The 27,092-nt window shown below is 43.7% G+C and overlaps 2 protein-coding genes across 7 annotated transcripts; both read left to right on the top strand.

Moving 5' to 3' along the window:
• Nucleotides 1-50: 50 nt before the first annotated feature.
• Nucleotides 51-26,121, top strand: cdk16 (cyclin dependent kinase 16). Of its 6 annotated transcripts, none has more exons than XM_029723948.1 (17): nt 51-256; nt 4,998-5,199; nt 8,636-8,812; nt 10,981-11,114; nt 11,260-11,385; nt 13,299-13,355; nt 13,552-13,666; nt 13,934-14,028; nt 14,182-14,244; nt 14,511-14,634; nt 14,933-15,053; nt 15,169-15,266; nt 15,443-15,548; nt 15,647-15,689; nt 15,830-15,920; nt 16,029-16,106; nt 19,867-23,122. In XM_029723948.1, the coding sequence occupies exons 2-17, from the start codon at nt 5,079-5,081 to the stop codon at nt 19,902-19,904; spliced, it is 1,587 nt and encodes a 528-aa protein (XP_029579808.1). In that variant the 5' UTR covers nt 51-256; nt 4,998-5,078; the 3' UTR covers nt 19,905-23,122. The 6 variants fall into 6 exon arrangements, 5 of the variants coding, with proteins under 5 accessions (XP_029579808.1, XP_029579807.1, XP_029579810.1 ...); XM_029723947.1 differs by having other exon boundaries at nt 51-542; XR_003870697.1 differs by lacking the exon at nt 51-256 and having other exon boundaries at nt 5,083-5,199; nt 8,083-8,812; nt 19,867-19,957; nt 22,125-26,121.
• On the top strand, nt 20,366-23,122 carry LOC115168914 (uncharacterized). Its single transcript, XM_029724433.1, has 4 exons — nt 20,366-20,380; nt 20,567-20,570; nt 20,875-21,811; nt 21,850-23,122. The coding sequence occupies exons 1-4, from the start codon at nt 20,366-20,368 to the stop codon at nt 21,887-21,889; spliced, it is 996 nt and encodes a 331-aa protein (XP_029580293.1). The 3' UTR covers nt 21,890-23,122.
• Nucleotides 26,122-27,092: the final 971 nt, after the last annotated feature.

Raw genomic sequence — 27,092 nt, 5'->3', positions numbered from 1 at the left:
TGTCCCGATGAACGCGCCCCTGCACTCAATATCCCCTGAGTGGGACAAGGCAATGGTACAGTCCACAGTCTTAGCTTGTTGAATGGAATTTGGGTCATTCCACTGTAAGCTTTTCCTATTCTATTAGGGTAATATGAGGAATTTCTATACATTTTGAATAGCTTCCATTGATAGAGACGTATTAGTTAAAAATACCCAGACAAAACGGAAAGAATGAAAAACACGGTGGAATGTCACACGACCTGATTTGGGGCTGGTAAGCGAATGCGTAATTAACGGATCTCCATCTCTCCAATCAGCCGGAGTGAGTGACTCCAGAATCTATTCGCAGCTGCTCTACTACCCTCCGCATTTGGAACTGAACAGCTGCTAAAACGTTTGAACAATTTTTCAGAATGCGAACAGGGCATGCTGTCAGACAGGGGCGAACCGGTGCTGTATCTCAACCAGCAGAATAATGGCTGAGGACTATTGGGAGAGCACACTGGCTTTGGGATATTTTTGCTAAGATTACAAGGGCATACGGGATCTCGCGTCCTCGGGTAAGCGACAAAGCAGTCTGTCCTTGTTGCGCAAAACGGTATTTACACGGGGTTGGTTAGCTAGAATACGATTTAAAAAAGGTTTTTGTCAATAGCTACGTTACGCCGAAAATACTTGATAGCTTGTTGCAGCAACCACTGTTGATGTCAAAAGATCGGTTTACAGTACCTCCCACTTTTAAAGCTCTTCAATCACACGTATTACAATAATTCAACATTGTCTTTGTTGAAGAATAAAACATGTCCAATGGCATGTCCGTGATCGCCTCATTCTAATCATTCATAGACTTTGAATCGCTTTCATTCCAATGCATAATCATGCGTAAATGAAACATGTTGCGAGCTAGCTGTAGTTTAGCTAGGAAGGGCCGAGCTGTGCGCAACCACTGAAGCTAGCTTGATAGCTATAGCTAACTAACTAGATCATTATTAACTTGTTAACGGCGATGACTTTTATGTCGTGTACCATTGGTTTCTATTGCACACATTAGCTGAATGATTCTTGCATTATAGCTACGAAACCTCATAAAGCTAAACAGCTTAACCAGCTAAACCTAGGTCACAAATCCTTATTTAGGATATCCCTTCAAAATGAATCGTGCGTACATAATGTGATGGACGTAACGCTACCGGGTATTTTCCTATCCTGGTCAGCTAGCTACAGTCAGTCTGTTTAGTTTTTGTCAGATGGGAACCCAGCAAACTTAAGGGTCTTTCGGGGTGCCATTGGGGAGACCCTCTACACTGTGTGAATAGCTAATTTGCCTACTTGCATGCAATATCTAGTTTCTTGCTTGTTTTTGTCATGATTACCCCGGTTGCATATGAGCTAAGGATGCACGACTAGCTGCTATGTTGTTGATTAACTGCAGTCACAAACCTCCAGGGTGCTAGTCACCTGCTGTTGACAACCTGGGCATTGCCTTCAAAACGTCATCTTGATGTTGAGCTGTCCCATCAGTACCAGGCGGGCAGGGAGCCCTGTCTGATTCGCATAGGCGGACAAGCAGCACTGTCTGATTCTCATGGTCACACTGCTCCATGTCAACAAGGTTCATGATGCACCAGTTTTAAAAGAATGTGAACACAGCCACATAGGGACAACTAGGCCTGCCTGAGAGGATGCCAGTGCACCCGGACAGTTTCTGTGCTCCTGCTGTGTTTTTGTTTTATTTCTACAATTGTAAAGCGACTTTGGGTCCTTAAAAGCGCTATATCCCATTTTATTATTATTAAGGCCAGGCTTGACTACAAATTATTTCTAAGAATTATTCAGGCAGGCACTTTGTTTTATTTTACATTTAGCCTAACTGCACAAGACGAGTTAAGTTTAATGTTTCAAACAACAAAGTAAATAGCCTCTTAAAATCAAATACCTCTTTGGAGTGTCTTCATCTAAGATTTCACTTCTAGATTTCCCTGCAATGGAATCCAGAGGAGATGAAAACCTTACTCCACTCTCACCATCCAAAGTATTCCAACTATTTCAAACGTTTTTTCTGTGAATCCTTTGTGAAAATATAATTTAGGTTAGCTAATGGTCAGTCAGTGACATACCCAATAGCCTTTCCAACAACAGTAGAACCACTTTAGATTGTTGAGATAATGATGACATTCCAAAAGAGAGGACATTCTCAACATGCCTCAGGGTCTTAGTATAAACAAAGAAATTCTTACACCAGGGCTATCTAAGCCCCATAAGATTACCCTGTCCGCCCTCCTGCTCACCCCATGCCGCCAAAGTCTACAGCACTAACACAACTGTCACCAGATAGCCTAGAAGTGCCCATTTTTTTGGGATGGTCAGCGTTCAGAGTGCATACAGAAGAAGTCCCTTTTTAGGCCAATATGCAATTTTATGGGTCACCAAGCGTCTAGCCTTCAAAAGAGCAGCTTTGAGCTGAAACTGTTGGGCATCGTCGTGCCAAATTGAGTCATTAGTCACAAGTCAAAAACATGGGCTTCTGGAGGTTTGGCACAACTTTAGTAGTCGGCCCAGTCCTGAATATCTCACAGATGCTCAAGAGACTAACTGCTATTTTTTCCACTGGTATTTAGTATTAGCTTTTTCAGTACTATTTGTAAGATAAGTTGAGATGTAGTTTTCAAGGTCATTGAACATGTCTGTTGTCTAGTGGTTTGCTTTATATTGCAATGCAGAGTGAAATCAATACACGTGCTGTGATGCCAAGGGAGAACGACTGCCCCTTCTTATTGAAGCCACGGAAGTTCAAGTCCGACCGCGGTTCTGCAGGCATTGTTAGCAGAAAACAAGATTCTCCATTATAGTGAATGAAAAAAGGCCAGTCTTTGTGGTCAATCTTTGTTTAAATATACAGTACCAGTCAAAAGTTTGGACACACCTTCTCATTCAAGGGTTTTTCTTTATTTTTACTATTTTCTACATTGTACAATAATAGTGAACACATCACAACTATGAAATAACACATGGAATCATGTAGTAACCAAATAAGGGTTAAACAAATCAACATTTATTTTATATTTGAGATTCTTCAAAGTAGCCACCCTTTGCCTTGCTGACAGCTTTGCACACTCTTGGCATTCTCTCAACCAGCTTCATGAGGTAGTCACCTGGAATGCATTTCAATTAACAGATGTACATTGTTAATTTGTGGAATTTCTTTCTTAATGCGTTTGAGCCAATCAGTTGTGTTGTGACAAGGTAGGGGTGGTATACAGAAGACAGCCCTATCTGGTAAAAGACCAAGTCCATATTATGTCAAGAACAGCTCAAATAAGCAAAGAGAAACAACCGGCCATCAGAACTTTGAAAGTTTCTTAAAGTGCAGTTGCAAAAACCATCAAGCGCTATGATGAAACTGGCTCTCATGAGGACGGCCACAGGAAAGGAAGACCCAGAATTATCTGCTGCAGAGGATAAGTTAGAGTTAACTGCACCTCAGATTGCAGCCCAATTAAATGCTAACAGACACACCTCAATATCAACTGTTCATTGAGACTGTGTGAATCAGGTCTTCCTTTCCTGTGGCGGTCGAATTGCTACATAGAAACCACTACTAAAGGACACCAATAAGAAGACTTGCTTGGGCCAAGAAACACAAGCAATGGACATTAGACCGGTGGAAATCTGTCCTTTCGTCTGATCCAAATTTTAGATTTTTGGTTCCAACCGCCGTGTCTTTGTGAGGCGCATAGTAGGTTAACGGATGATATCCGCATACGTGGTTCCCACTGTGAAGCATGGAGGAGAAGGTGTGGGGGTACTTGCTGGTGATACTGTCTGTGATTTATTTACAATTCAAGGCACACTTAACCAGCATGGCTACCACAGCATTCTGCAGCGATACCATCCCTTCTGATTTGCACTTAGTGGGACTATCATTTGATTTTCAACAGGACAATGACCCAACACACACCTCCAGGCTGTGTAAGGGTTATTTGACTAAGAAGAAGAGTGATGGTGCTGCATCAGATGACCTGGCCTCCACAATCACCCGACCTCAACCCAATTGAGATGGTTTGAGATGAGTAGGATCGCAGAGTAAAGGAAAAGCAGCAAACAAGTGCTCAGCATATGTGGGAACTCCTTCAAGGTTGTTGGAAAAGCATTCCAGGTGAAGCTGGTTGAGAGAATGCCAAGAGTGTGCATCAAGGCAAAGGGTGGCTACTTTGAAGAATTTCAAATACAAAATATTTTTATTTGTTTAATACTTTTTTTTGGTTACAACATGATTCCATGTGTTAGTTTTTTTTTCTCACTATTTACAATGTAGAAAATAGTAAAAATAAAGAAACCCTTGAATGAGTTGGTGCGTCCAAACTTTTGACTGGTACTGTATATATATTTTTAAGACAATCATGGTACCAGTAATTGCTTCTAAAACACCAGATGTATGTCCTTCTTCTGTCACACACAGAAGAAGTTATAAGGATAATTTAGTTGCTAATGGAAGCCTGCAGTACCCTGGTCAGCCTTCAACTTGAGTTACTCAATGAGAAGGAGTCAGCATTGAGCTAACCTCAACGTCACTTCCAGGAGTAGCTCAAACTGCGCATGTTATGTCTCAATGAAACGTTATCTTAACCAATTTCATTTGGCTTCAATGCGCTATTGAATCTTCACATAGGAAAGAATGGTGTCACGTGATCAATGGCTTTGTCCATTCATATATACAGTCTTTGTGTGACGCCCAGTACAGGCAAAGTCTGAATGATGAGAGCTCCCTTAATAGCAAAAGACTATCATTAGTGTCAAATCCAACCACTGAGTAATCCAAATGAAGCAGCTTCTCATCTCGAGGCCTAAACATTTCTCTAATTTGACCACTGAGGAGTCAGTGACCTGTCATCCTTTGACTGTTGTAGAGGATAATGATTATAATGTGTCAATCTTTGTTAGTAGTTCCCCCTACAGGACAGGTTAACAACTGTTTAACAATGTGTTTGTTTGCTTGTTTCTGTCTGTGCCCTCAGAGAGCTTGAACTGTGGCTACCCCTCCGCCCTCCGCATCTCGCCCCCCACCCTCCGCATCTCGCCCCCCGCTGCCCCCTCTGATGGACCGCATGAGGAAGATCAAGCGGCAGCTGTCCCTCACCCTGAGGGGGGGCAACAGTGGGGATAAGACCAGCGAGACCATCAGCCCTCAGGACACAGCGCACAGTCACAGTGACTCCGGTACAGTGGCTGATACAAACCAACACAGTCACAGTGACTACAGTACAGTGGCTGATACAAACCAACACAGTCACAGTGACTACAGTACAGTGGCTGATACAAACCAACACAGTCACAGTGACTACAGTACAGTGGCTGATACAAACCAACACAGTCACAGTGACTACAGTACAGTGGCTGATACAAACCAACACAGTCACAGTGACTACAGTACAGTGGCTGATACAAACCAACACAGTCACAGTGACTACAGTACAGTGGCTGATACAAACCAACACAGTCACAGTGACTACGGTACAGTGGCTGATACAAACCAACACAGTCACAGTGACTACAGTACAGTGGCTGATACAAACCAACACAGTCACAGTGACTCCGGTACAATGGCTGATACAAACCAACACAGTCACAGTGACTCCAGTATAGGCTGACCCATACCAAGTTACCTATACAATGACTCCAGTATAGGCTGACCCATACCAAGTTACCTATACAAGGATTCTAGTATAGGCTGACCCATACCAAGTTACCTATACAATGATTCTAGTATAGGCTGACCCATACCAAGTTACCTATACAATGATTCTAGTATAGGCTGTCCCATACCAAGTTACCTATTCAATGATTCTAGTATAGGCTGACCCATACCAAGTTACCTATACAATGATTCTAGTATAGGCTGACCCATACCAAGTTACCTATACAATGATTCTAGTATAGGCTGACCCATACCAAGTTACCTATACAATGATTCTAGTATAGGCTGTCCCATACCAAGTTACCTATTCAATGATTCTAGTATAGGCTGACCCATACCAAGTCACCTATACAATGATTCTAGTATAGGCTGACCCATACCAAGTTACCTATACAATGACTCCAGTATAGGCTGACCCATACCAAGTTACCTATACAATGACTCCAGTATAGGCTGACCCATACCAAGTTACCTATACAATGATTCCAGTATAGGCTGACCCATACCAAGTCACCTATACAATGACTCCAGTATAGGCTGACCCATACCAAGTTACCTATACAATGACTCCAGTATAGGCTGACCCATACCAAGTTACCTATACAATGATTCCAGTATAGGCTGACCCATACCAAGTTACCTATACAATGATTCCAATATAGGCTGACCCATACCAAGTCACCTATACAATGACTTCAGTATAGGCTGACCCATACCAAGTTACCTATACAATGACTCCAGTATAGGCTGACCCATACCAAGTCACCTATACAATGATTCCAGTATAGGCTGACCCATACCAAGTTACCTATACAATGACTCCAGTATAGGCTGACCCATACCAAGTTACCTATACAATGATTCTAGTATAGGCTGACCCATACCAAGTCACCTATACAATGACTCCAGTATAGGCTGACCCATACCAAGTTACCTATACAATGATTCTAGTATAGGCTGACCCATACCAAGTCACCTATACAATGATTCTAGTATAGGCTGACCCATACCAAGTTACCTATACAATGATTCCAGTATAGGCTGACCCATACCAAGTTACCTATACAATGATTCTAGTATAGGCTGACCCATACCAAGTTACCTATACAATGATTCCAGTATAGGCTGACCCATACCAAGTTACCTATACAATTCAACTGTAGGATACTTCACCTCTGAATTATTACACTGCAACAACCAATATGGTGGTATCTTTGACCAATTAGGCCTAATTGTCAAAGAAGTAATAAGTGAAACTGCAGACAGCTTTGTAGTTCAATGTGCAGAATATTTAGTTTAGTTTGGACCATCTTTATGCTGAAGGCGGGAGCTATTATATCCTTCTTTTCATAATGGTGATATGAAAAACCAAATGATGCGATGAAAAGCTCTCAAATGTAGTGATTCAACTGTTTTCTTACCAGAGACATAACAACTGTACTCATAAATATTTCAATTAGGTCTGCTGTAAAAGGTTACATTTCTTTCTTCTTATACAAGCATGCCACACATGACTGGGTGACCTGAAACCAATGATGACTCAGTATCATTTGTGGGAGTACTGTACATGCCACAGAGTAGTGTCACTCTTGTGCAAAGCTCTGCAGTGCAAACATTACACCCTTCTATGGCTTCTCTGCTACAGGGGATACATGGTTTAGGTTAGTGGTAGGGGTACGTCTTACCTTACCATCACGCCACAGTGTGTGTTCCTAAATTCAATCTGGAGTGCTAAGAGTGCGTTCGTAAATTCATCAGTTATTCTGCGCTCTGGCACACTCAGACGAGAGTGCTCTGAAATTGGAGTAGATAGCCAGAATGAATTTACTAACGCACCCACAGATTCACACACAAAATAGGCCTAGCTACACTTTTCCAAATCCTATATGGCTCCACCCTGAAGGATCTGGTGATGATGGGATGGGTGTTTGTGTGATAACGGTGCTTCTGGTTCCTGCTTGCTATTCTTAATTTAATCCGACGCATGTCTCTTCCAGCATGGCTCTCTGTGCTCTAATACTGGCTGTATTGATGCTGTCTCAGGAGGTTTCAATGAAACAACTTCAGTCTACTCTCCTCAACTTGACTCCCTGGTGGAAAAAAACTAAGAATTTGTGCAATAAAACCAATCGACATTTGAATAAAAAAAAATAAAAAAACATTGAAAAACTGTTTAGAATGAAAATTAATTTGGCTTTGTGAAGTAATGAATAAAGTGCTGTTGCGTAATATAAATTACCATCAACTGTGTCCATAAGAGATTATTAGAGGCAGTAAGCAAGAGCCACATCTGGCCTGTACAATGCAATGAAACCAGTTCATGCAGCTCACACACTTCTCAGTAACCCTGTTACTAATACTGAAGGTTTTCCTTGTCAATTGACCCCATATTTTTTGTCTTCCAGTGTGTATTACCCTCTTTTGGAAAGTGAATCGCATGCTCTGAAAGATGGACATTTGTACGTGTTTCCCCTGTTCATTTGGTTGATCCTTTAATTTCAAGTTACTGGCTCTTTTCTTTCCTTTCCTTCCCCGTTTCTTCTCATCTTAACCACCATTACTCTGTTCCTCTCTACCAAATGTTACTGCCTACTTCTGTAACATTTTTCTTACTTTCTGTAACATTTTTCACAATTTTTGTAACATTTCCACTTTTTTCCCCAATACTACATCTTCATCCATGACTTTAATTTGTTTTTCTGTTTATTTTTGTCTTCTTTCTTTCTACACCCCTTCCCCCTTTTTGTTGTCCTGTCTTCATCCCAATCATGATCTGTTCCCTCTTTCATTTGCTTTGTACCCTTGTCCCCGATCATGCCCTGCCGTGCCCTGTGTTCCCCGTCCACCTCACAACCACCTCCACCTGCATTGTCCTTCGTGACTCCCACCCGTACCCCATTCCTCCCTCCTGTGTGTGTCTCCCCTGTGTCTCTGCCTCCCCACCCTTCTCTCTCCCAGAGACCATGTCAGTGCGGGGCAGTGGCACTGGCAGTTTGCGGGGTTCAGTGCGAGGCAGTGGTGGTGGAGGCTCGTTCAGCATGCACTCCCTGCTCCAGTCGTACGGCTCCGCCCTGCGCCGACCACGCAGCCTGGGCCGCAGCCTCAGCTCCTATCTCAACCACACCACACGCCTGGGTACAAAACACTTGGCCCACACAGGGAAGGGGAATGTGTGTGTGTCTGCTCTGGGAGTGTGTATGTGACCTCTGGCCACAAGTGTGTGAGTGTGTATGTTAAGGGTGTGTCATGTTATGACTGGTTATGTTGTAGACTTACAGTGACTTCAGAAAGTATTCACACCCCTTTGACTTATTCCACATTTTCTTGTTACAGCCTAATTTCAAAATTGACTAAATATATATATTTTTCTCTCACCCATCTACACACAATACCCCATAATGACATAGTGAAAACATGTTTTCAGAAATGTTTGCAAATGTGTTGAAAAGGAAATACTGAAATACCACATTTACATAAGTATTCACACCCCTGAGTCAATACTTTGTTGAATCACCTTTGGCGTCGATTACAGCTTTCAGTCGTCTTCGGTATGTCTGTATCAGCTTTGCACATCTGGATTCTGGGATTTTCTCCCATTCTTCCTTGCAGATTTTCTCAAGCTCTATGAAGTTAGGTGGGGAGCGGCAGTGAACAGCAATCTTCAAGTCTTTCTTCAGATTTTCAATGGGATTCAAGTCTGGGCTTTAGCTGGGCCACTCAAGGACTTTCACATTCTTGTTTTGAAGCCATTCCATCGTTGCTTTGGCTGTATGCTTGGGGTCATTGTCCTGTTGGAACGTAAAATCTTCACCCCCAGTCTGTCGTTTTATACTCTGAAGCAGGTTCTCATCAAGGAGTTGGCTGTATTTGGCTTCCTCTATCCTGACCAGTCTCCTAGTCCCTGCCACTGAAAAGCATCCCCATAGCATGATGCTGCCACCACCATGCTTCACGGTAGGGATGGTGTTAGATGGGTGATGAGCTGTGCCTGGTTTTCTCCAGACATAGCACTTTGCATTCAGGCCAAAGAGTTACATTTTTGTCTCAGCAGACCACAGCATCTTTTGCCCTATGATCTGTCTTTCACGTGCCTTTTTGCAAACTCCAGGCATGCTGTCATGTGCCTTTTTCTCAGGGGTGGCTGCTGTCTGGTCTTTCTCCCATAAAGCCCAGATTGCTAAAGTGCTGTAGAGACTTGTCCTTCTGGCAGGTTCTCCCGTCTCAGCCAAGGAACTCTGTATTTCTGTCCGAGTGGTCATTGGGTTCTTGGTCATCTCCCTGACCAAGGCCCTTCTTGCCCAGAGGCTCAGTTTGGTCAGACAGCCAGCTCTAGGCAGTCTGGGTAGTTACATCTTTTCCCAATGATGGAGACCACTGTGCTCTTGGAAACTTTCAACACTCTAGAAATTGTTTTATACCCTTCACCAGATATATGCCTCATCACAATCCTGTCTCAGAGATCTGTGGACCATTCCTTGGACTTCATGGTATAGTTTCTGCTCTGACATGCACTGTCAACTGTGGGACCTTATATAGACAGGTCAATTGAATTTACCACAGGTGGACTCCAATCAAGTTGTAGAAACATCTCAAGGATGATCAGTGGAAACAGGATGCACCTGAGCTCAATTTGGATTGTCATAGCAAAGGGGTGTGACTACTTACAGTATGTAAATTAGATATTTCTGTATTTCATTTTCAATATATTTGCAAACATTTCACTTTGTCATTATGGGGTATTGTGTGTAGATGGGTAAAACATTTTTATATTTAATCCATGTTGAATTCAGGCTGTAACGCAACAAAATGTGCAGTAAGTCCAGGGGACTTTCTGAAGACACTGTATATGCCTGTTTTTTTTATTTATTCATTTATTTTTTGTCCTTGTATGGGACTAAGTTAATTACATAATTGAATACTGTTTGGAGAGTAGGTTTAAAAGCTGATAAACACATCACACCAGTGCTGTATAACAAGTTAACAACAGTGAGCGAAACCTTTAATAGTTGTAGTGGGAGAAAACAGCGAGGAAACAAAATGATAAGACATCAGCGAAGAATTGCTTTACCTCTCAAATCTTACTGTGGTGGTACCGCATGCACCCCTCCAGGTGCCTTTGAACCAAAACGTTTCCCAGAAAGAAAACGTATAATGAAAGTTAACAGACACAGGGCGAGTAAAACATTATTATCAATAGTAGTAAGATTATGATCGTTAGATTGCGATAGGACATTGAGAGCTGGTAACCCTAGCACTCTTCCATGTGGACCAGGAGTTGAGAGTGTTGCTGTGTGTTTGTACAGAGATAGTCCATGAAGATGTGAAGATCGGCTCTGATGGGGAGAGTGACCAGGTCTCGGCCACCTCTTCTGATGAAGTACACAGTCCTGTCAGGGTCCGCCTCAGGAACAACTCTGTACGCAAGATATCCACCGAGGTACACACACTCTCACACACACAGACTCATGCACACACATGCACTCACACTCTCTCATAACACTAGTAACACATGAGGTGTTTTATCCTAACCTCTAACCTTTGACCTCATCTTCAACCTCTAACCTTTGTATCTTTTCTGTTAGGATATAAACAAGCGGTTGTCCTTGCCTGCGGACATCCGTCTCCCAGATGGCTACCTGGAGAAGTTCTGTCTGAACAGTCCTCTTTTTGACAAGCCTCTGAGCCGGAGGCTAAGGAGAGTCTCCCTGGTAGGTTACTGCCCCCTCCCTCTCTGTCCTCCTCTATGTCTCCCTGGTAGGTTACTGCCCCCTCCCTCTCTGTCCTCCTCTATGTCTCCCTGGTAGGTTACTGCCCCCTCCCTCTCTGTCCTCCTCTGTCTCCCTGGTAGGTTACTGCCCCCTCCCTCTCTGTCCTCCTCTATGTCTCCCTGGTAGGTTACTGCCCCCTCCCTCTCTGTCCTCCTCTATGTCTCCCTGGTAGGTTACTGCCCCCTCCCTCTCTGTCCTCCTCTATGTCTCCCTGGTAGGTTACTGCCCCCTCCCTCTCTGTCCTCCTCTATGTCTCCCTGGTAGGTTACTGCCCCCTCCCTCTCTGTCCTCCTCTATGTCTCCCTGGTAGGTTACTGCCCCCTCCCTCTCTGTCCTCCTCTATGTCTCCCTGGTAGGTTACTGCCCCCTCCCTCTCTGTCCTCCTCTATGTCTCCCTGGTAGGTTACTGCCCCCTCCCTCTCTGTCCTCCTCTATGTCTCCCTGGTAGGTTACTGCCCCCTCCCTCTCTGTCCTCCTCTATGTCTCCCTGGTAGGTTACTGCCCCCTCCCTCTCTGTCCTCCTCTATGTCTCCCTGGTAGGTTACTGCCCCCTCCCTCTCTGTCCTCCTCTATGTCTCCCTGGTAGGTTACTGCCCCCTCCCTCTCTGTCCTCCTCTATGTCTCCCTGGTAGGTTACTGCCCCCTCCCTCTCTGTCCTCCTCTATGTCTCCCTGGTAGGTTACTGCCCCCTCCCTCTCTGTCCTCCTCTATGTCTCCCTGGTAGGTTACTGCCCCCTCCCTCTCTGTCCTCCTCTATGTCTCCCTGGTAGGTTACTGCCCCCTCCCTCTCTGTCCTCCTCTATGTCTCCCTGGTAGGTTACTGCCCCCTCCCTCTCTGTCCTCCTCTATGTCTCCCTGGTAGGTTACTGCCCCCTCCCTCTCTGTCCTCCTCTATGTCTCCCTGGTAGGTTACTGCCCCCTCCCTCTCTGTCCTCCTCTATGTCTCCCTGGTAGGTTACTGCCCCCTCCCTCTCTGTCCTCCTCTATGTCTCCCTGGTAGGTTACTGCCCCTCCCTCTCTGTCCTCCTCTATGTCTCCCTGGTAGGTTACTGCCCCCTCCCTCTCTGTCCTCCTCTATGTCTCCCTGGTAGGTTACTGCCCCCTCCCTCTCTGTCCTCCTCTATGTCTCCCTGGTAGGTTACTGCCCCCTCCCTCTCTGTCCTCCTCTATGTCTCCCTGGTAGGTTACTGCCCCCTCCCTCTCTGTCCTCCTCCATGTCTCCCTGGTAGGTTACTGCCCCCTCCCTCTCTGTCCTCATGCTCACTCTGTCTGGCCCATGCTTTTTTCATGAGCTGTCTTGTCCCTGTGTGTGTTGAGCTCTTAAGACTCTCCCTCTTGCATTTTAGTTCTTGTATTTTCATGTGCACTACAATTCAGTTATGCCTTGCTATACTGTTCCTCCACCATTTTCTTTCATTGATATTTATTCAAGGTCAGAGCTTATACAGTCACTGCCAGACATCTCAACAGAAGTGGTTGCACGTGTCCTGATGAGATTGACCTTCTTTGTATCATCTTCCTGGATAAAGCCAGTCTCGTAGTTCATCTTCCTGGATAAAGCCAGTCTCGTAGTTCATCTTCCTGGATAAAGCCAGTCTCGTAGTTCATCTTCCTGGATAAAGCCAGTCTCGTAGTTCATCTTCCTGGATAAAGCCAGTCTCGTAGTTCATCTTCCTGGATAAAGCCAGTCTCGTAGTTCATCTTCCTGGATAAAGCCAGTCTCGTAGTTTGTAACAATGTTCTGGAGTCTGTCTGTCATATTTGTGAATAACAAAGCATGTTCTCATTCTGTGATTTTACATGTGGTAAGACTTCTAGAATCCTCTAAAGATACAATGTGTTTTTTCTCTCAGTCAGAGATTGGCTTTGGGAAGCTGGAGACCTATGTGAAGCTGGATAAGCTAGGAGAGGTATGCTGTTACAAACATATACATTTGACATTACCTTACCCCTTAGTCATTGTTTATTTGCTCTTAACCTCTGCTGCCAAACATTTGTCCTGGCGGTGTTGAGGTTTGCTTCTGCTACTGTTCACATGTAGTGTATGTACTGCTTATATGATGTGCTCCTACTGTAGTCTGTATGTAAGTATTGTCTCTCTCCCAGGGAACCTATGCCACGGTATACAAAGGGCGCAGCAAGCTGACTGACAACCTGGTGGCTCTGAAAGAGATCCGATTGGAGCATGAGGAGGGGGCTCCCTGCACTGCCATCAGAGAGGGTGAGACACCACGCCACCACAGGGTGGGCACTGGGCAGAGTGCCCAAACACCTTTGTGTCGGGTGGGCCTGAGCCTGGGCCGCCAGCTAAAAATAAAACCCAACAGGTTGGAAAGTGGAAACCAGAGCAAGCCAAGGGAGCACTGGCTATTTACAGGATTGACCTCAGTCAGCCACAGTTGCTGCCGCAGCTGGCCTCTGTGGAAAGAGTTGAGGCATGCTGTATAAGTCTTTTTAAAATCATGCGTTGGTTATCTCTCTCCCCTAGTGTCTCTGTTGAAGGATCTGAAACACGCCAACATAGTGACCCTCCATGACATCATCCACACGCAGAAATCTCTCACGCTGGTCTTTGAGTACCTGGTGAGTCATCGTCCACACAGAAAGGAGGAGACGCATAAGAGCATCTGACAGCGCATCTCACACACTGTTCATCTGTCGACTCCTTACATTTTAAATGAAAACAAATTGTGCCAGTGTCAAAGTTGTGTAAATGATTTGTGATTTGTCACGCAGGATAAAGACCTTAAGCAGTATCTGGAGGATTGTGGCAACTCTATCCACATGCACAATGTGAAGGTGAGGCACTCGTCAGCCTAGAATACCTTGATACATGATTTACATTACATTCTTTAGCATGTATCATAAAACGGAATTCTATCATTCCAGTCCGACGTATATATTTCCTTAACAATAGATGAATTGGTACGGTGCTAATAGTTTAAATGTGTAGTTAGTGATTAGTAGGTTCTTATTGGTGTTTTTTGTCTTTGCACATTGTCTCCCTATGGCTCTCTCACCTACAGTATACCTCTCATGTCTGTTACTGTGCCTCTCCTCCTCAGCTCTTCCTGTTCCAGCTGCTGCGTGGCCTCAACTACTGCCACCGCCGCAAAGTCCTCCACAGAGACCTCAAACCCCAGAACCTGCTCATCAACGACCGCGGAGAGCTCAAACTGGCTGACTTTGGTCAGTACCTCTAATTGTACAGACAGTCTTAACACCACACCTCAGAAGTCTCTGTGGAACCAGTGTTATCTGTAGTGCTTCAGTTTAACGTTCTCAATCTGTTGAGAGTAACGACAAAACAATGTGGTCAGAAAAAAGGACATCCATTTTTTTTGTTGGTAGAATGACATACACAAAAAGAGTTTTGCTGGTGAAATAAGCCAATATGCCCCAAGAGCCTCTCCCACAAACTGTCCTGATAAAATGTTAAGCTTCTTTCAAGCGTTTTGTTGAATAGTGAATCATGCTTTTGTCTCAGGCCTGGCCCGGGCTAAGTCCATTCCCACCAAGACATACTCCAACGAGGTGGTGACGCTATGGTACCGTCCCCCAGACATCCTCCTAGGAAGCACTGACTACTCAACGCAGATAGATATGTGGTAAGAATAAACTATTGTTCATAGCCAATCGGGTTGATATTGAAGTTTCGTTATAACATTCTGTTCTAAAATGTCAGTGAAGTTGTTATAGTAACGTTATATTTTGCCTGTGTAGGGGAGTGGGTTGTATCTTCTATGAGATGTCTACAGGCCGCCCCCTGTTTCCTGGCTCCACAGTGGAGGAAGAGCTGCACTTCATCTTTAAACTGCTAGGTGAGACTGTACCCCCGTCACTGCCCAACTTGCTCCATGGTGTGGCCCTGCCCTTTGAAGGAAAGGAGACGGGGAGAAAATGCCACTTGGCACCATTGAGATGGCTAAGGACATAAAATATCCCTTCCTTTTCAATGTCTTGAGAGTTGAAGCACTTGTGTTTGTGTCTGCTCCAGGTACACCCAATGAGACATCCTGGCCTGGAATCACCTCCAATGAGGAATTCATCTCGTACAACTACCCCCGTTACAGAGCCGACTGTCTACGGAATCACACACCAAGGTGATGCAGTGCTCGGCACTGTGACCGTTTCACACGTTAGACCTGCTCGTTCAATGAGAGATACTTTCATTTGTTGTGTATTTGTTGTTTATTCCTAGACTGGACAATGAAGGAGTGGAACTGCTGTCCAAACTGCTGCAGGTGAGACCACCCCTGTGGCAACATTGTCGTCATTGAGAAACTCCCATCTCAGCTTTTTAGATAATCCTCCTGATCGTCCTGGAGGTGTTCGTTGCCATTAGCGACAGTAGAGTGAAGCTGTGTGTCCTTCTGTGTTTCAGTTTGAGGGAAAGAAGCGCATCTCAGCAGAGGAGGCCATGAGGCATCCATACTTCCACAGTCTGGGTGATCGAGTGCTCACACTGCCTGACAGTGAGTTGGCCTTCACTCCTCCACACATGACTCACACACATTATTAACAGCAGTGTAGTCTCATGTCGTTGGTAAATAATTGTATAATATGAATGTATCCTCTCCTAGCTACATCAATATTTTCACTTCAAGACATTCAGCTGGAGAAGGAGCCTGGAGGTAGAAGCAGCTCCTTGTCTGACTCAGGTCAGTTCCTCTCTTTTACTGTCGTATTTCATCCCATAAACGAAATGTCTTATTTTAATGTCCCAACTTCCTTGTACAAAATGCAAACTTAATGGCTACATCACTGTGTTCCAGAGCTCGTACAGGGATGCCTAAGGTTCCGGCACACCTTAGGTATATTCAGTTCACTTCCTTCTCTCATGAGGAGGCCGCGAACCATCCCCTCCTTTCCCCTCTGATGCACTTCAATGTGTCAGTCTATCATCCCATGGCTTTTAACAATGAATATGTAACCATTCTCAAAACACCACCTTAGATTTTGAGGCTAGAAGAATATTGTATGTCAAGAGTACTTTACATTATATTGAGTACTTTACATTAAATTGAGTACTTTACACGATGTCAAGACTACTTTACACGATACTTGACATTTATTTACATGTGAACATCCATACAGAGCACATTAGGTGGTCTTCACTTTCAATGGAAATTCCCACTGTTCATCGTAATACACACTCATACACAATCATTTTAAGAAAGGAGATTCAAAAGCAGTTCACTCAGATATTTAAGTATGCTAGGCTAGCTTTTTTATGCCAATTTATTTTGGCTCATGAACATAGCCTCAGACGTTTGTTAGAAATGAACACAAACAGCATCACTGAACAGCGCCTTGAATACAAGACTATCCTCGAACAAACACCAAGTCACATCAACAGGGCTAGTACACAGTACACTCTACCTCTGAATGGTTATAGGTTTTATTTGCTAAAATAGCTGTCTCTGGTTGGTCCCCTGTTCTTCCTGGTTGTGTTTGATTTGTTGAAAATCAAGCTCCGACTCAGGAGCATTCAGTCCCCTGGTCATTATGCGTTGTAGTCAGCCCCCCTCAGACCTGGTCATTATGCGTTGTAGTCAGCCCCCACCTCAGACCTGGTCATTATGCGTTGTAGTCAGCCCCCCTCAGACCTGGTCATTATGCGTTGTAGTCAGCCCCCCTCAGACCTGGTCATTATGCGTTGTAGTCAGCCCCCCTCAGACCTGGTCATTATGCGTTGTAGTCAGCCCCCTCAGACCTGGTCATTATGCGTTGTAGTCAGCCCACCTCAGACCTGGTCATTATGCGTTGTAGTCAGCCCACCTCAGACCTGGTCATTATGCGTTGTAGTCAGCCCACCTCAGACCTGGTCATTATGCGTTGTAGTCAGCCCACCCCTCAGACCTGGTCATTATGCGTTGTAGTCAGCCCACCCCTCAGACCTGGTCATTATGCGTTGTAGTCAGCCCACCCCTCAGACCTGGTCATTATGCGTTGTAGTCAGCCCACCTCAGACCTGGTCATTATGCGTTGTAGTCAGCCCACCCCTCAGACCTGGTCATTATGCGTTGTAGTCAGCCCACCCCTCAGACCTGGTCATTATGCGTTGTAGTCAGCCCACCTCAGACCTGGTCATTATGCGTTGTAGTCAGCCCCCCTCAGACCTGGTCATTATGCGTTGTAGTCAGCCCCCTCAGACCTGGTCATTATGCGTTGTAGTCAGCCCCCCTCAGACCTGGTCATTATGCGTTGTAGTCAGCCCACCTCAGACCTGGTCATTATGCGTTGTAGTCAGCCCCCACCTCAGACCTGGTCATTATGCGTTGTAGTCAGCCCCCACCTCAGACCTGGTCATTATGCGTTGTAGTCAGCCCCCACCTCAGACCTGGTCATTATGCGTTGTAGTCAGCCCCCCTCAGACCTGGTCATTATGCGTTGTAGTCAGCCCACCTCAGACCTGGTCATTATGCGTTGTAGTCAGCCCACCTCAGACCTGGTCATTATGCGTTGTAGTCAGCCCACCTCAGACCTGGTCATTATGCGTTGTAGTCAGCCCCCCTCAGACCTGGTCATTATGCGTTGTAGTCAGCCCACCTCAGACCTGGTCATTATGCGTTGTAGTCAGCCCACCTCAGACCTGGTCATTATGCGTTGTAGTCAGCCCACCTCAGACCTGGTCATTATGCGTTGTAGTCAGCCCCCACCTCAGACCTGGTCATTATGCGTTGTAGTCAGCCCACCTCAGACCTGGTCATTATGCGTTGTAGTCAGCCCCCCCCCTCAGACCTGGTCATTATGCGTTGTAGTCAGCCCACCTCAGACCTGGTCATTATGCGTTGTAGTCCAGCCGAAACAGCTTGCAGGCACCTGGCTCGCCACAAGGAGTCACTAGAGTGCGATGGGACAAGGAAATCCCGGCCAGCCAAACCCTCCCCTAACCCGGACGACGCTGGGCCAATTGTGAGCTGGCTGTGACACAGCCTGGGATTGAACCCGGGTCTGTAGTGACACCTCAAGCACGGCAATGCAATGCCATAGACCGCTGAGCCACTCAGGAGGCCATGCTGTCTTTTACTGAGGAAAACAATTACTTTTTACCAAATGTAATAAAACACAGCCCCTGCTCAACAATGAAAATCAATATCCAAATTATGCCCAACACACACACAGAGTAAAAAATGTAAAGAGAAATCGATTGGCCTGTTGCTTACATAATCCAAATATCAGCCATGGATAAAATGTGTGTTGTTTTGTAACACAGCTATAATGAGAAATTCATCATTACATAATTTCCTGCATTAATTATTCATACGTCTTTCTGAGGGGTGTTCTGTTCTCTCACCCTAAACTCGTTCCTGTTATATCACAGAGGAAGGGTTAACCGTCCTGTAATCTAACTCCTGATTTAGCCTGAGGAGTCAGGAGTGGGGTGATAATGAGAGGGTGGATCTCTGACTCATTCTCATTTACAACACTGCTGCTATTCTATCTACTTGAAGCTTATCAACAATGCGGAAGGGAAAAGTACAGTTTACTTCAACTATGTTTGACGTTAATACTGTGCAATACTCCGTATAGTTTTTTTACATGCAAAACATTTACCCTTTTCGGCCTCCCAGGACTTGGTGTATTTGAGATGAATTCAGAGTAATTTCCATTTCTCCCCTTCCTGACACACCAAAGGGGAATGCTGATGTGACACATTGCCTGTAGGGACCTTACCCACTGAGTTGTCCTGTATGAAAACCCTATGTTTGTTCCTGCTCCTCTCTCTCTCTCTCTGGGCGCTCCTCTCTCTCTCTCTCTCTGGGCCAACGCCCTGATAGATCATTCAGCATGGTTACTAAACACATTCATATGTTTCATCACTGAATTTGTATTGTGGGCCCTGTTTTGACAATGCAAAGTGAAAATACGGCACTAGTGTCAAATAATACCGTAATGCTCCCAATATCTGTACTTGAATTTATTTGAAATATTTTTGTGACGTCCATGGAGGGCATGATGGTTTGGAATGTAATGATGCGGATACAAAACACACATTTGTGTTGAATTTTGACACGAGTGCTACTTATTTCCTATGTCAACGTATTACTGTGTGTGCTGTATGTCTTCATACGGTATCACTGTGTGTGCTGTATGTCTTCATACGGTATCACTGTGTGTGCTGTATGTCTTCATACGGTATCACTGTGTGTGCTGTATGTCTTCATACGGTATCACTGTGTGTGCTGTATGTCTTCATACGGTATCACTGTGTGTGCTGTATGTCTTCATACGGTATCACTGTGTGTGCTGTATGTCTTCATACGGTATCTCCTTTGTCAGCAGCAGCACCTCTCTTACCCTGATGGAACCTTCTCCCTCTGGTCTCTGTTCAAGTACTTGTGATGATGATGACGATGAGTGTTCCTCCTGGGAACTGTCTGTCACTCCTCTCACTGTCTCTCTCTCTCCTCACAGTGAACAGCATATCTCGACGACAGAGCCTGCTTTTCTGAGTGGAGTGAGAGAGACGGACAAACGAGGGGACGAGAAGCTGAGACATTTCCGTGTGCGATGAAGGGATACATATTCATCTTCTTTATACCTTTTGAATTGTCATTGTCGGTCCATTTAGTGTTGAGAGAGGTTCACTAGCTGTTTACATGTAAGACGAGGCTGAGGAGGATACCTGTTTTTCTTCTTTGTTTGCTCTCAATATGCACTCTCTCCTCTATATAAAAACGTTTACTGTCACAGACACACTTTTACCATCACGTATACTGTAAATGCTGACAGGCAAAGAAAGCCTTACCATTTTTCCTTGTATAGCTAACTACTGTGATCTTTAGTTTACAGGCTGACATAATTGCAGTCCTGTATAATTAAATTTAGACATGTCAGGACATTCTTTGAATGCAATAATCATCACCCGTACATTTTAATGGATTTGGACCAAAGTTTTCGACTCACTTAAATTATGCACAATGACATGGTAATACCCCTAGCTAGAACCTTTTTATTTTTGATTGTATAATACCACAAGGAAGGAATAATTCGAAAAATGACAAGGCTTGAATAAGGGAAAGTTAATTAGAGTTGTCATCTAACTGAGGGAGGAATAATACGGTGAGGCTGTAGTGTCTCACCTTGGTCTTCCACACTCCCATTTCCACCACAGCAAGGTATTACAGTCTATCACTCCCATTTCTACCACAGCAAGGTATTACAGTCTATCACTCCCATTTCTACCACAGCAAGGTATTACAGTCTATCACTCCCATTTCTACCACAGCAAGGTATTACAGTCTATCACTCCCATTTCTACCACAGCAAGGTATTACAGTCTATCACTCCCATTTCTACCACAGCAAGGTATTACAGTCTATCACTCCCATTTCTACCACAGCAAGGTATTACAGTCTATCACTCCCATTTCCACCACAGCAAGGTATTACAGTCTATTCCTCCCATTTCCACCACAGTAAGGTATTACAGTCTATTCCTCCCATTTCCACCACAGCAAGGTATTACAGTCTATTCCTCCCATTTCCACCACAGTAAGGTATTACAGTCTATTCCTCCCATTTCCACCACAGCAAGGTATTACAGTCTATTCCTCCCATTTCCACCACAGTAAGGTATTAGTCTATCACTCCCATTTCCACCACAGCAAGGTATTAGTCTATCCCTCCCATTTCCACCACAGCAAGGTATTACAGTCTATCACTCCCATTTCCACCACAGCAAGGTATTACAGTCTATCACTCCCATTTCCACCGCAGCAAGGTATTACAGTCTATCCCTCCCAGCTCCACCACAGCAAGGTATTACAGTCTATTCCTCCCATTTCCACCACAGCAAGGTATTACAGTCTATCACTCCCATTTCCACCACAGCAAGGTATTCCAGTCTATCACTCCCATTTCCACCACAGCAAGGTATTACAGTCTATCCCTCCCATTTCCACCACAGTAAGGTATTACAGTCTCTCCCTCCCATTTCCACCACAGCAAGGTATTACAGTCTATTCCTCCCATTTCCACCACAGCAAGGTATTACAGTCTCTCCCTCCCATTTCCACCACAGCAAGGTATTACAGTCTCTCCCTCCCATTTCCACCACAGCAAGGTATTACAGTCTATCCCTCCCATTTCCACCACAGCAAGGTATTACAGTCTATCCCTCCCATTTCCACCACAGCAAGGTATTACAGTCTATCCCTCCCAGCTCCACCACAGCAAGGTATTACAGTCTATCCCTCCCAGCTCCACCACAGCAAGGTATTACAGTCTCTCCCTCCCATTTCCACCACAGCAAGGTATTACAGTCTCTCCCTCCCATTTCCACCACAGCAAGGTATTACAGTCTATCCCTCCCAGCTCCACCACAGCAAGGTATTACAGTCTATTCCTCCCATTTCCACCACAGTAAGGTATTACAGTCTATTCCTCCCATTTCCACCACAGTAAGGTATTACAGTCTATCCCTCCCATCTCCGTAATCATTGAAGGGGGATATTAGTTTAGTACCAGGTAGATTTAATCCAAACAGTGTCTTGGTGGCATTTGGGGGAAATCCTCATGTTGTATTTATTTATTTATTTTCATAATGCTGTGCTTGGCTGATATGGTACAATGGTTTGAAAGAAAAATGCAGCACTTCTGTTCTATTTTCACACATTTTGCAGTTCTCTGAGGAATCCATAGCACTTACAGGAATTCTCCTCATTCTTGCAGGAATTCTGGAATTTGGGGAACCGTTGTACCAAAAACCTGGAGATGGAGATCTCTTTATTGATTATATAGACATGCATCCAATACAAATTGAGCTTCCTCAGTGAAACATCACAACCCTGATAGGTTTAATGTCTCTTTTAGGGCACAGGGTACAGTATTGTTGGGTGTAATGTAATTGTGTTTACACATCTACCTGTTTGGAGTGAAAGAGACAGTCTGCAAATTGCCCCACTGTGTACAGAGTGATGTGTGGTCATCATTCTGAGGAGAGTGAGAGCGTGCACCAGACACAGTGTCACTACTTTTACACCGCCTGCTGATGTAGTTAGCCCACCTATTAACCATGGCTGTTGTTCTAAAGCAGTGGTTCCCAACCTTTTATCGTTTACCTTACCACCAACTGAAATTTTTCTCTGCCGAAGTACCCCATGTACATTTTACCAATAGGCCTATGGTCTCATGAGTCTTCTCAAGTACCCCCTGTGGATAGGCCAAGAACCCCTGTGGATAACCCCTGTGGATAGGCCAAGAACCCCTGTGGATAGGCCAAGAACCCCTGTGGATAGGCCAAGAACCCCTGTGGATAGGCCAAGAACCCCTGGTTGGGAACCACTGTTCTAAAGCACTTCAGTATGTGGAATCTGTGAAAACCAAAGTGAACATGCATAAAACTGTCATCTGAAATTTCTGGCTCGTCATTTTGAGTGGGGATAGATGATGTGTTTCAATCCTCAAATAACCAAAGTAAACATTTTTGGATTGAGGCGGTAACTTGGAGAGAAATGCAGTTGGTAATGAATTCTCACCATTTCAACCTTTGGGTTAGTTTGGTGGGTTGTGGTGTGATCCTAGCAGCGAGATGTTGTGAACTTAGTAAGTGTGAATGAGTGAGCGTGTGCTGTCTGGGTGTGTGTGTATGAGAGAGCCAGAGAGAGAGTCAGACGGTCAGAGCAGAGGATATGTGTCGTGAAGCACGGCAATGTTATATTGTGGAAAAAGAATATGGTATGTTGTAAATAACCTTAGATTATTTTAACGGAACCGAGCAGAGGACTGTGCAATGAGATGAGGATCCTCTTCTCATGTCATTTTGAAGATAAGAATATAGTTTTTCTTACGATGATCATTGATTATATTGTTATTGTGTTCTTATTCTTTTAATGAGAAAAAGTTTCTTTGTTCATAGAATACATAATCAGTGTAGATATTTGGATTTTATGTTTATAATTTTTCTGTGATGGTGAAAGGGGCTCTTCCATATACATTGTCATAAGAAGCATGGATATGTTGCCATGGAAGGGCTAACGGGTTGTGGTTGTGAAGTCGCCTCTTGTACCATTTTATATTTCGCAATAACTGTTGTACTACGCAATAACTGTTGTACAGTACGTGAGCCCTGTCCAGATTTCCCAGTGGATTGACTACTTTATATCTAACACAAAAACAATGAAGTCACAACTTTAAGTAGAACAAAAAAATACTGGAGACTGTTCTATTGCCCATTGTCACTTTTACATTTGGATTCAAATAGTGAGATTTTGATATCACTGTTGACAAAGCGCTTAGTTTTTTTTTTTATTGAGCCAAGAAACAAGAAACTTCTTGTAGTTTCCAGTATTGATAAAACTGACATTTCTTTATAAAGCAAAACAAGTTCAATTCTAAGGTGTATGTGCTGAGGTTAAGACGGTGTTCTTCAGTTGTCAAGGAAAGTTGGATTACAGTTTGGACGATGCAATTTGGACAATGCAATGAGACTTGGTTTGGAAACAGCTTTACCATACAGCCCAGCATATCTAATAGGCATGTGATGTGTTGAGGTTGAAAAGGTATGAACATGTACTGTAAACTGGTGTGTGTGTGTGTATATATGTAGGTACTGTACTGTAAAACATACAATTTGAAAAGGAATTTAAACAAACACAAGCAATACATTTGGCAAATGTCTGATGCAGAAGCCTGCCAAACAAGTTGGTGCTCTGATAGCGCTTAGGAATGGCATGTTATGGGGAGGCTGCAGTACACAGCATTGTGATAAGATGTTCTTGGTTGGTTGGGAAAACTGGGCCATATTCAGTAGGTATAACACTACAGGAAGTTGCAGATATAAATGGAATGTAGCCTATGGAGCAACCAACACATTAGACTGACATTTTTCTCTGACACGTTCTTCATGGCTGCACCTCTGAATATGTTTTAGATCTGTGTGTATATTATATGGATATGTAAATGCTCAAGATGTTTTGTGAAGAGAATGTTTTTGGTTGATAGGCTCTGTCAACTGTGCGTAAAAACTGGATTTGCATATTCAAAAGCTCTTTGGATTGCGGCAATAGTTATTATTTTTCCATCTGAGCAGCGGTTTGGAAAGGACTACAGTGTAAATTCTCAAGTGAAATACCACACCATCATGAACCTGTGGTTATTATATCGGTGACACTGAAATACCACACCATCATGAACCTGTGGTTATTATATCGGTGACACTGAAATACCACACCATCATGAACCTGTGGTTATTATATCGGTGACACTGAAATACCACACCATCATGAACCTGTGGTTATTATATCGGTGACACTGAAATACCACACAATCATGAACCTGTGGTTATTATATCGGTGACACACTGAAATACCACACCATTATGAACCTGTGGTTATTATATCGGTGACACACTGAAATACCACACCATTATGAACCTGTGGTTATTATATCGGTGACACACTGAAATACCACACCATTATGAACCTGTGGTTATTATATCGGTGACACACTGAAATACCACACCATTATGAACCTGTGGTTATTATATCGGTGACACACTGAAATACCACAGATATATGGCTGACTGTTGAGAGCACCCTTCTGGGTAGCGATACACAATCTTCCAGGACTTGTCAGATGGACTAGATACAGCGAAAAACAGAGCTTGGCACATTTGCTTAATGGAAGCAAAATAATTCACGCAAATGCTTTACTTCTTCACAACTACATACATTTAGTCAGACAATATAAGAAAATATTTCCAGTCATGACAGTCACTAGGCCAATGTAATGTTTGCTCCTGTATTTATCCACTTTTCTGAGTGTCTCAATCGTTTCATGTAACAGTACTACAAACACTTATCCACAAATAATGCCATTCGGAATAGTATTTTATGAATGTAATTGTCCTCCTGAGGTTTGATTTAGCCAAAGTTTCACTTCAATTCAATGGGCGTGTATTAATGTTCAGCACATCACGATTCTAGCTCACCCCAGTGAATTGGGAGGATTAAGACCATAATACTATAGACAGATTATTTTGAATGACTCATCATTTTACACAACGTGAGGAACTTGGTTATATGAGCTGTTAGTATATTCCCCATTAAAGAAGAATTCATTTTAAAGGCAAAACATTTACAAACCACCATTTTGAACAGATGATTACAACATTGGTTGTGTAAATCTCCTTTTATAAAAAATATTTTGGTGATATAATGCTTTGCTATATTGTCCGCATCTGTACATTTCAAATTTTATTACCTTTTGACTGGATTTATTAAGATATTTCATAGTCTCTACCGGTTGATATACTGTTAATCAACAAACAAATGTGTACAACACAGCTATAAATGCACGCCTCAATGTGTGTTGTAAAAGAGCTTTGCTTTTGGCTGCCATCAGCTTTTGCCTCAGTCCAATACCAAAGTTATCTGCAGTATTGCATGATATGATTCTTCCGAACTTTGCTCAGAAGCTGTCAAATTGCTCTGTGTGTCTTTTAAGTCAGCCATTTCCTTCCAAGTAACTGCAAACTATAAATTGCTTTATTGAGTCCACATACAGTGCCGTGAAAGTCTTTGCCCCTTTCTGATTTTCTCTATTTTTGACATTGAATGTTATCAGATCTTCAACCAAAACTTAATATTAGATAACAGGAACTTGAGTGAAGAAATAACGCAACAATTACATATTGTTTATTTAATAAACAAAGTTATGCAACACCCAATGCTCTGTGTAAAAAAGTAATTGCCCTCTTACACTCAATAACGGGTTGGGCCTCCTTTAGCTACAATGACTGCAACCAAACGCTTCATGTAGTTGTTGATCAGTCTCTCACATCGCTGTGGAGGAATGTTGGCCCCCTCTTCCGTTGAGAACTGCTGTAACTCAGCGACATTTGTTGGTTTTCAAATATTAACTGCTCATTTCAGGTCCTGCCACAACATCTCAATCAGGATTAGGTCTGAACTTTGACTAGAACATACTAAAACTTAAAATGTGTTGCTTTTCAACTATTCGGATCTAAACTTGATTTGTGTATTTTGGATCATTGTCTTGCTGCATAACCCAGCTGTGCTTCAGCTTCAATTCACAGACGGCTGGCCTGACATTCTCCTGATACAGAGCAGAATTTATGGTTCCTTCAATGATGGCAAGTCATCCAGGTCCTGAGGCAGCAAAGAATCCCCAAACCATCACACTACCACCATCATGCTTCACCATTGGTATGAGGTTCTTACTGTGGAATGCAGTGTTTGGTTTTCGGCAGACATAACAGGACCCATGTTGTCCTTAAAGTTCTACTTTTGAGTCATCTGTCCATAAAGCATCTTGATGATCATCCGGGTGCTTCCAGGTACTTATTTGGCAAACTTGAGTCAACTTTTTGGAGGACATGGGTCCCATTATGTCTGGCAAAAACCAAACACAGTACAGTAAGAACCTCATACCAACGGTCAAGAGTGGTGGTGGTGGTGGTGGTAGTGTGATGGTTTGGGGATGCTTTGCTGCCTCAGGACCTGGATGACTTGTCATCATTAGAGGAACAATGCTCTGTATCAGAGAATTCTAGAATTCTACAGGAGAATGTCAGGCCATCCATCCATAAGCTGAAGCGCAGCTGGATCATGCAGCAAGACAATGATCCATAACACACAATCAAGTCTACATGAAAATGGCTAAAAAGCAACACATTTT

This window comes from Salmo trutta, chromosome 30 (assembly GCF_901001165.1).
Source record: "Salmo trutta chromosome 30, fSalTru1.1, whole genome shotgun sequence".
NCBI lineage: Eukaryota > Metazoa > Chordata > Actinopteri > Salmoniformes > Salmonidae > Salmo > Salmo trutta.
Note: the sequence above shows the minus strand (reverse complement) of the source record. Positions and strands in the feature narration are given on the sequence as shown.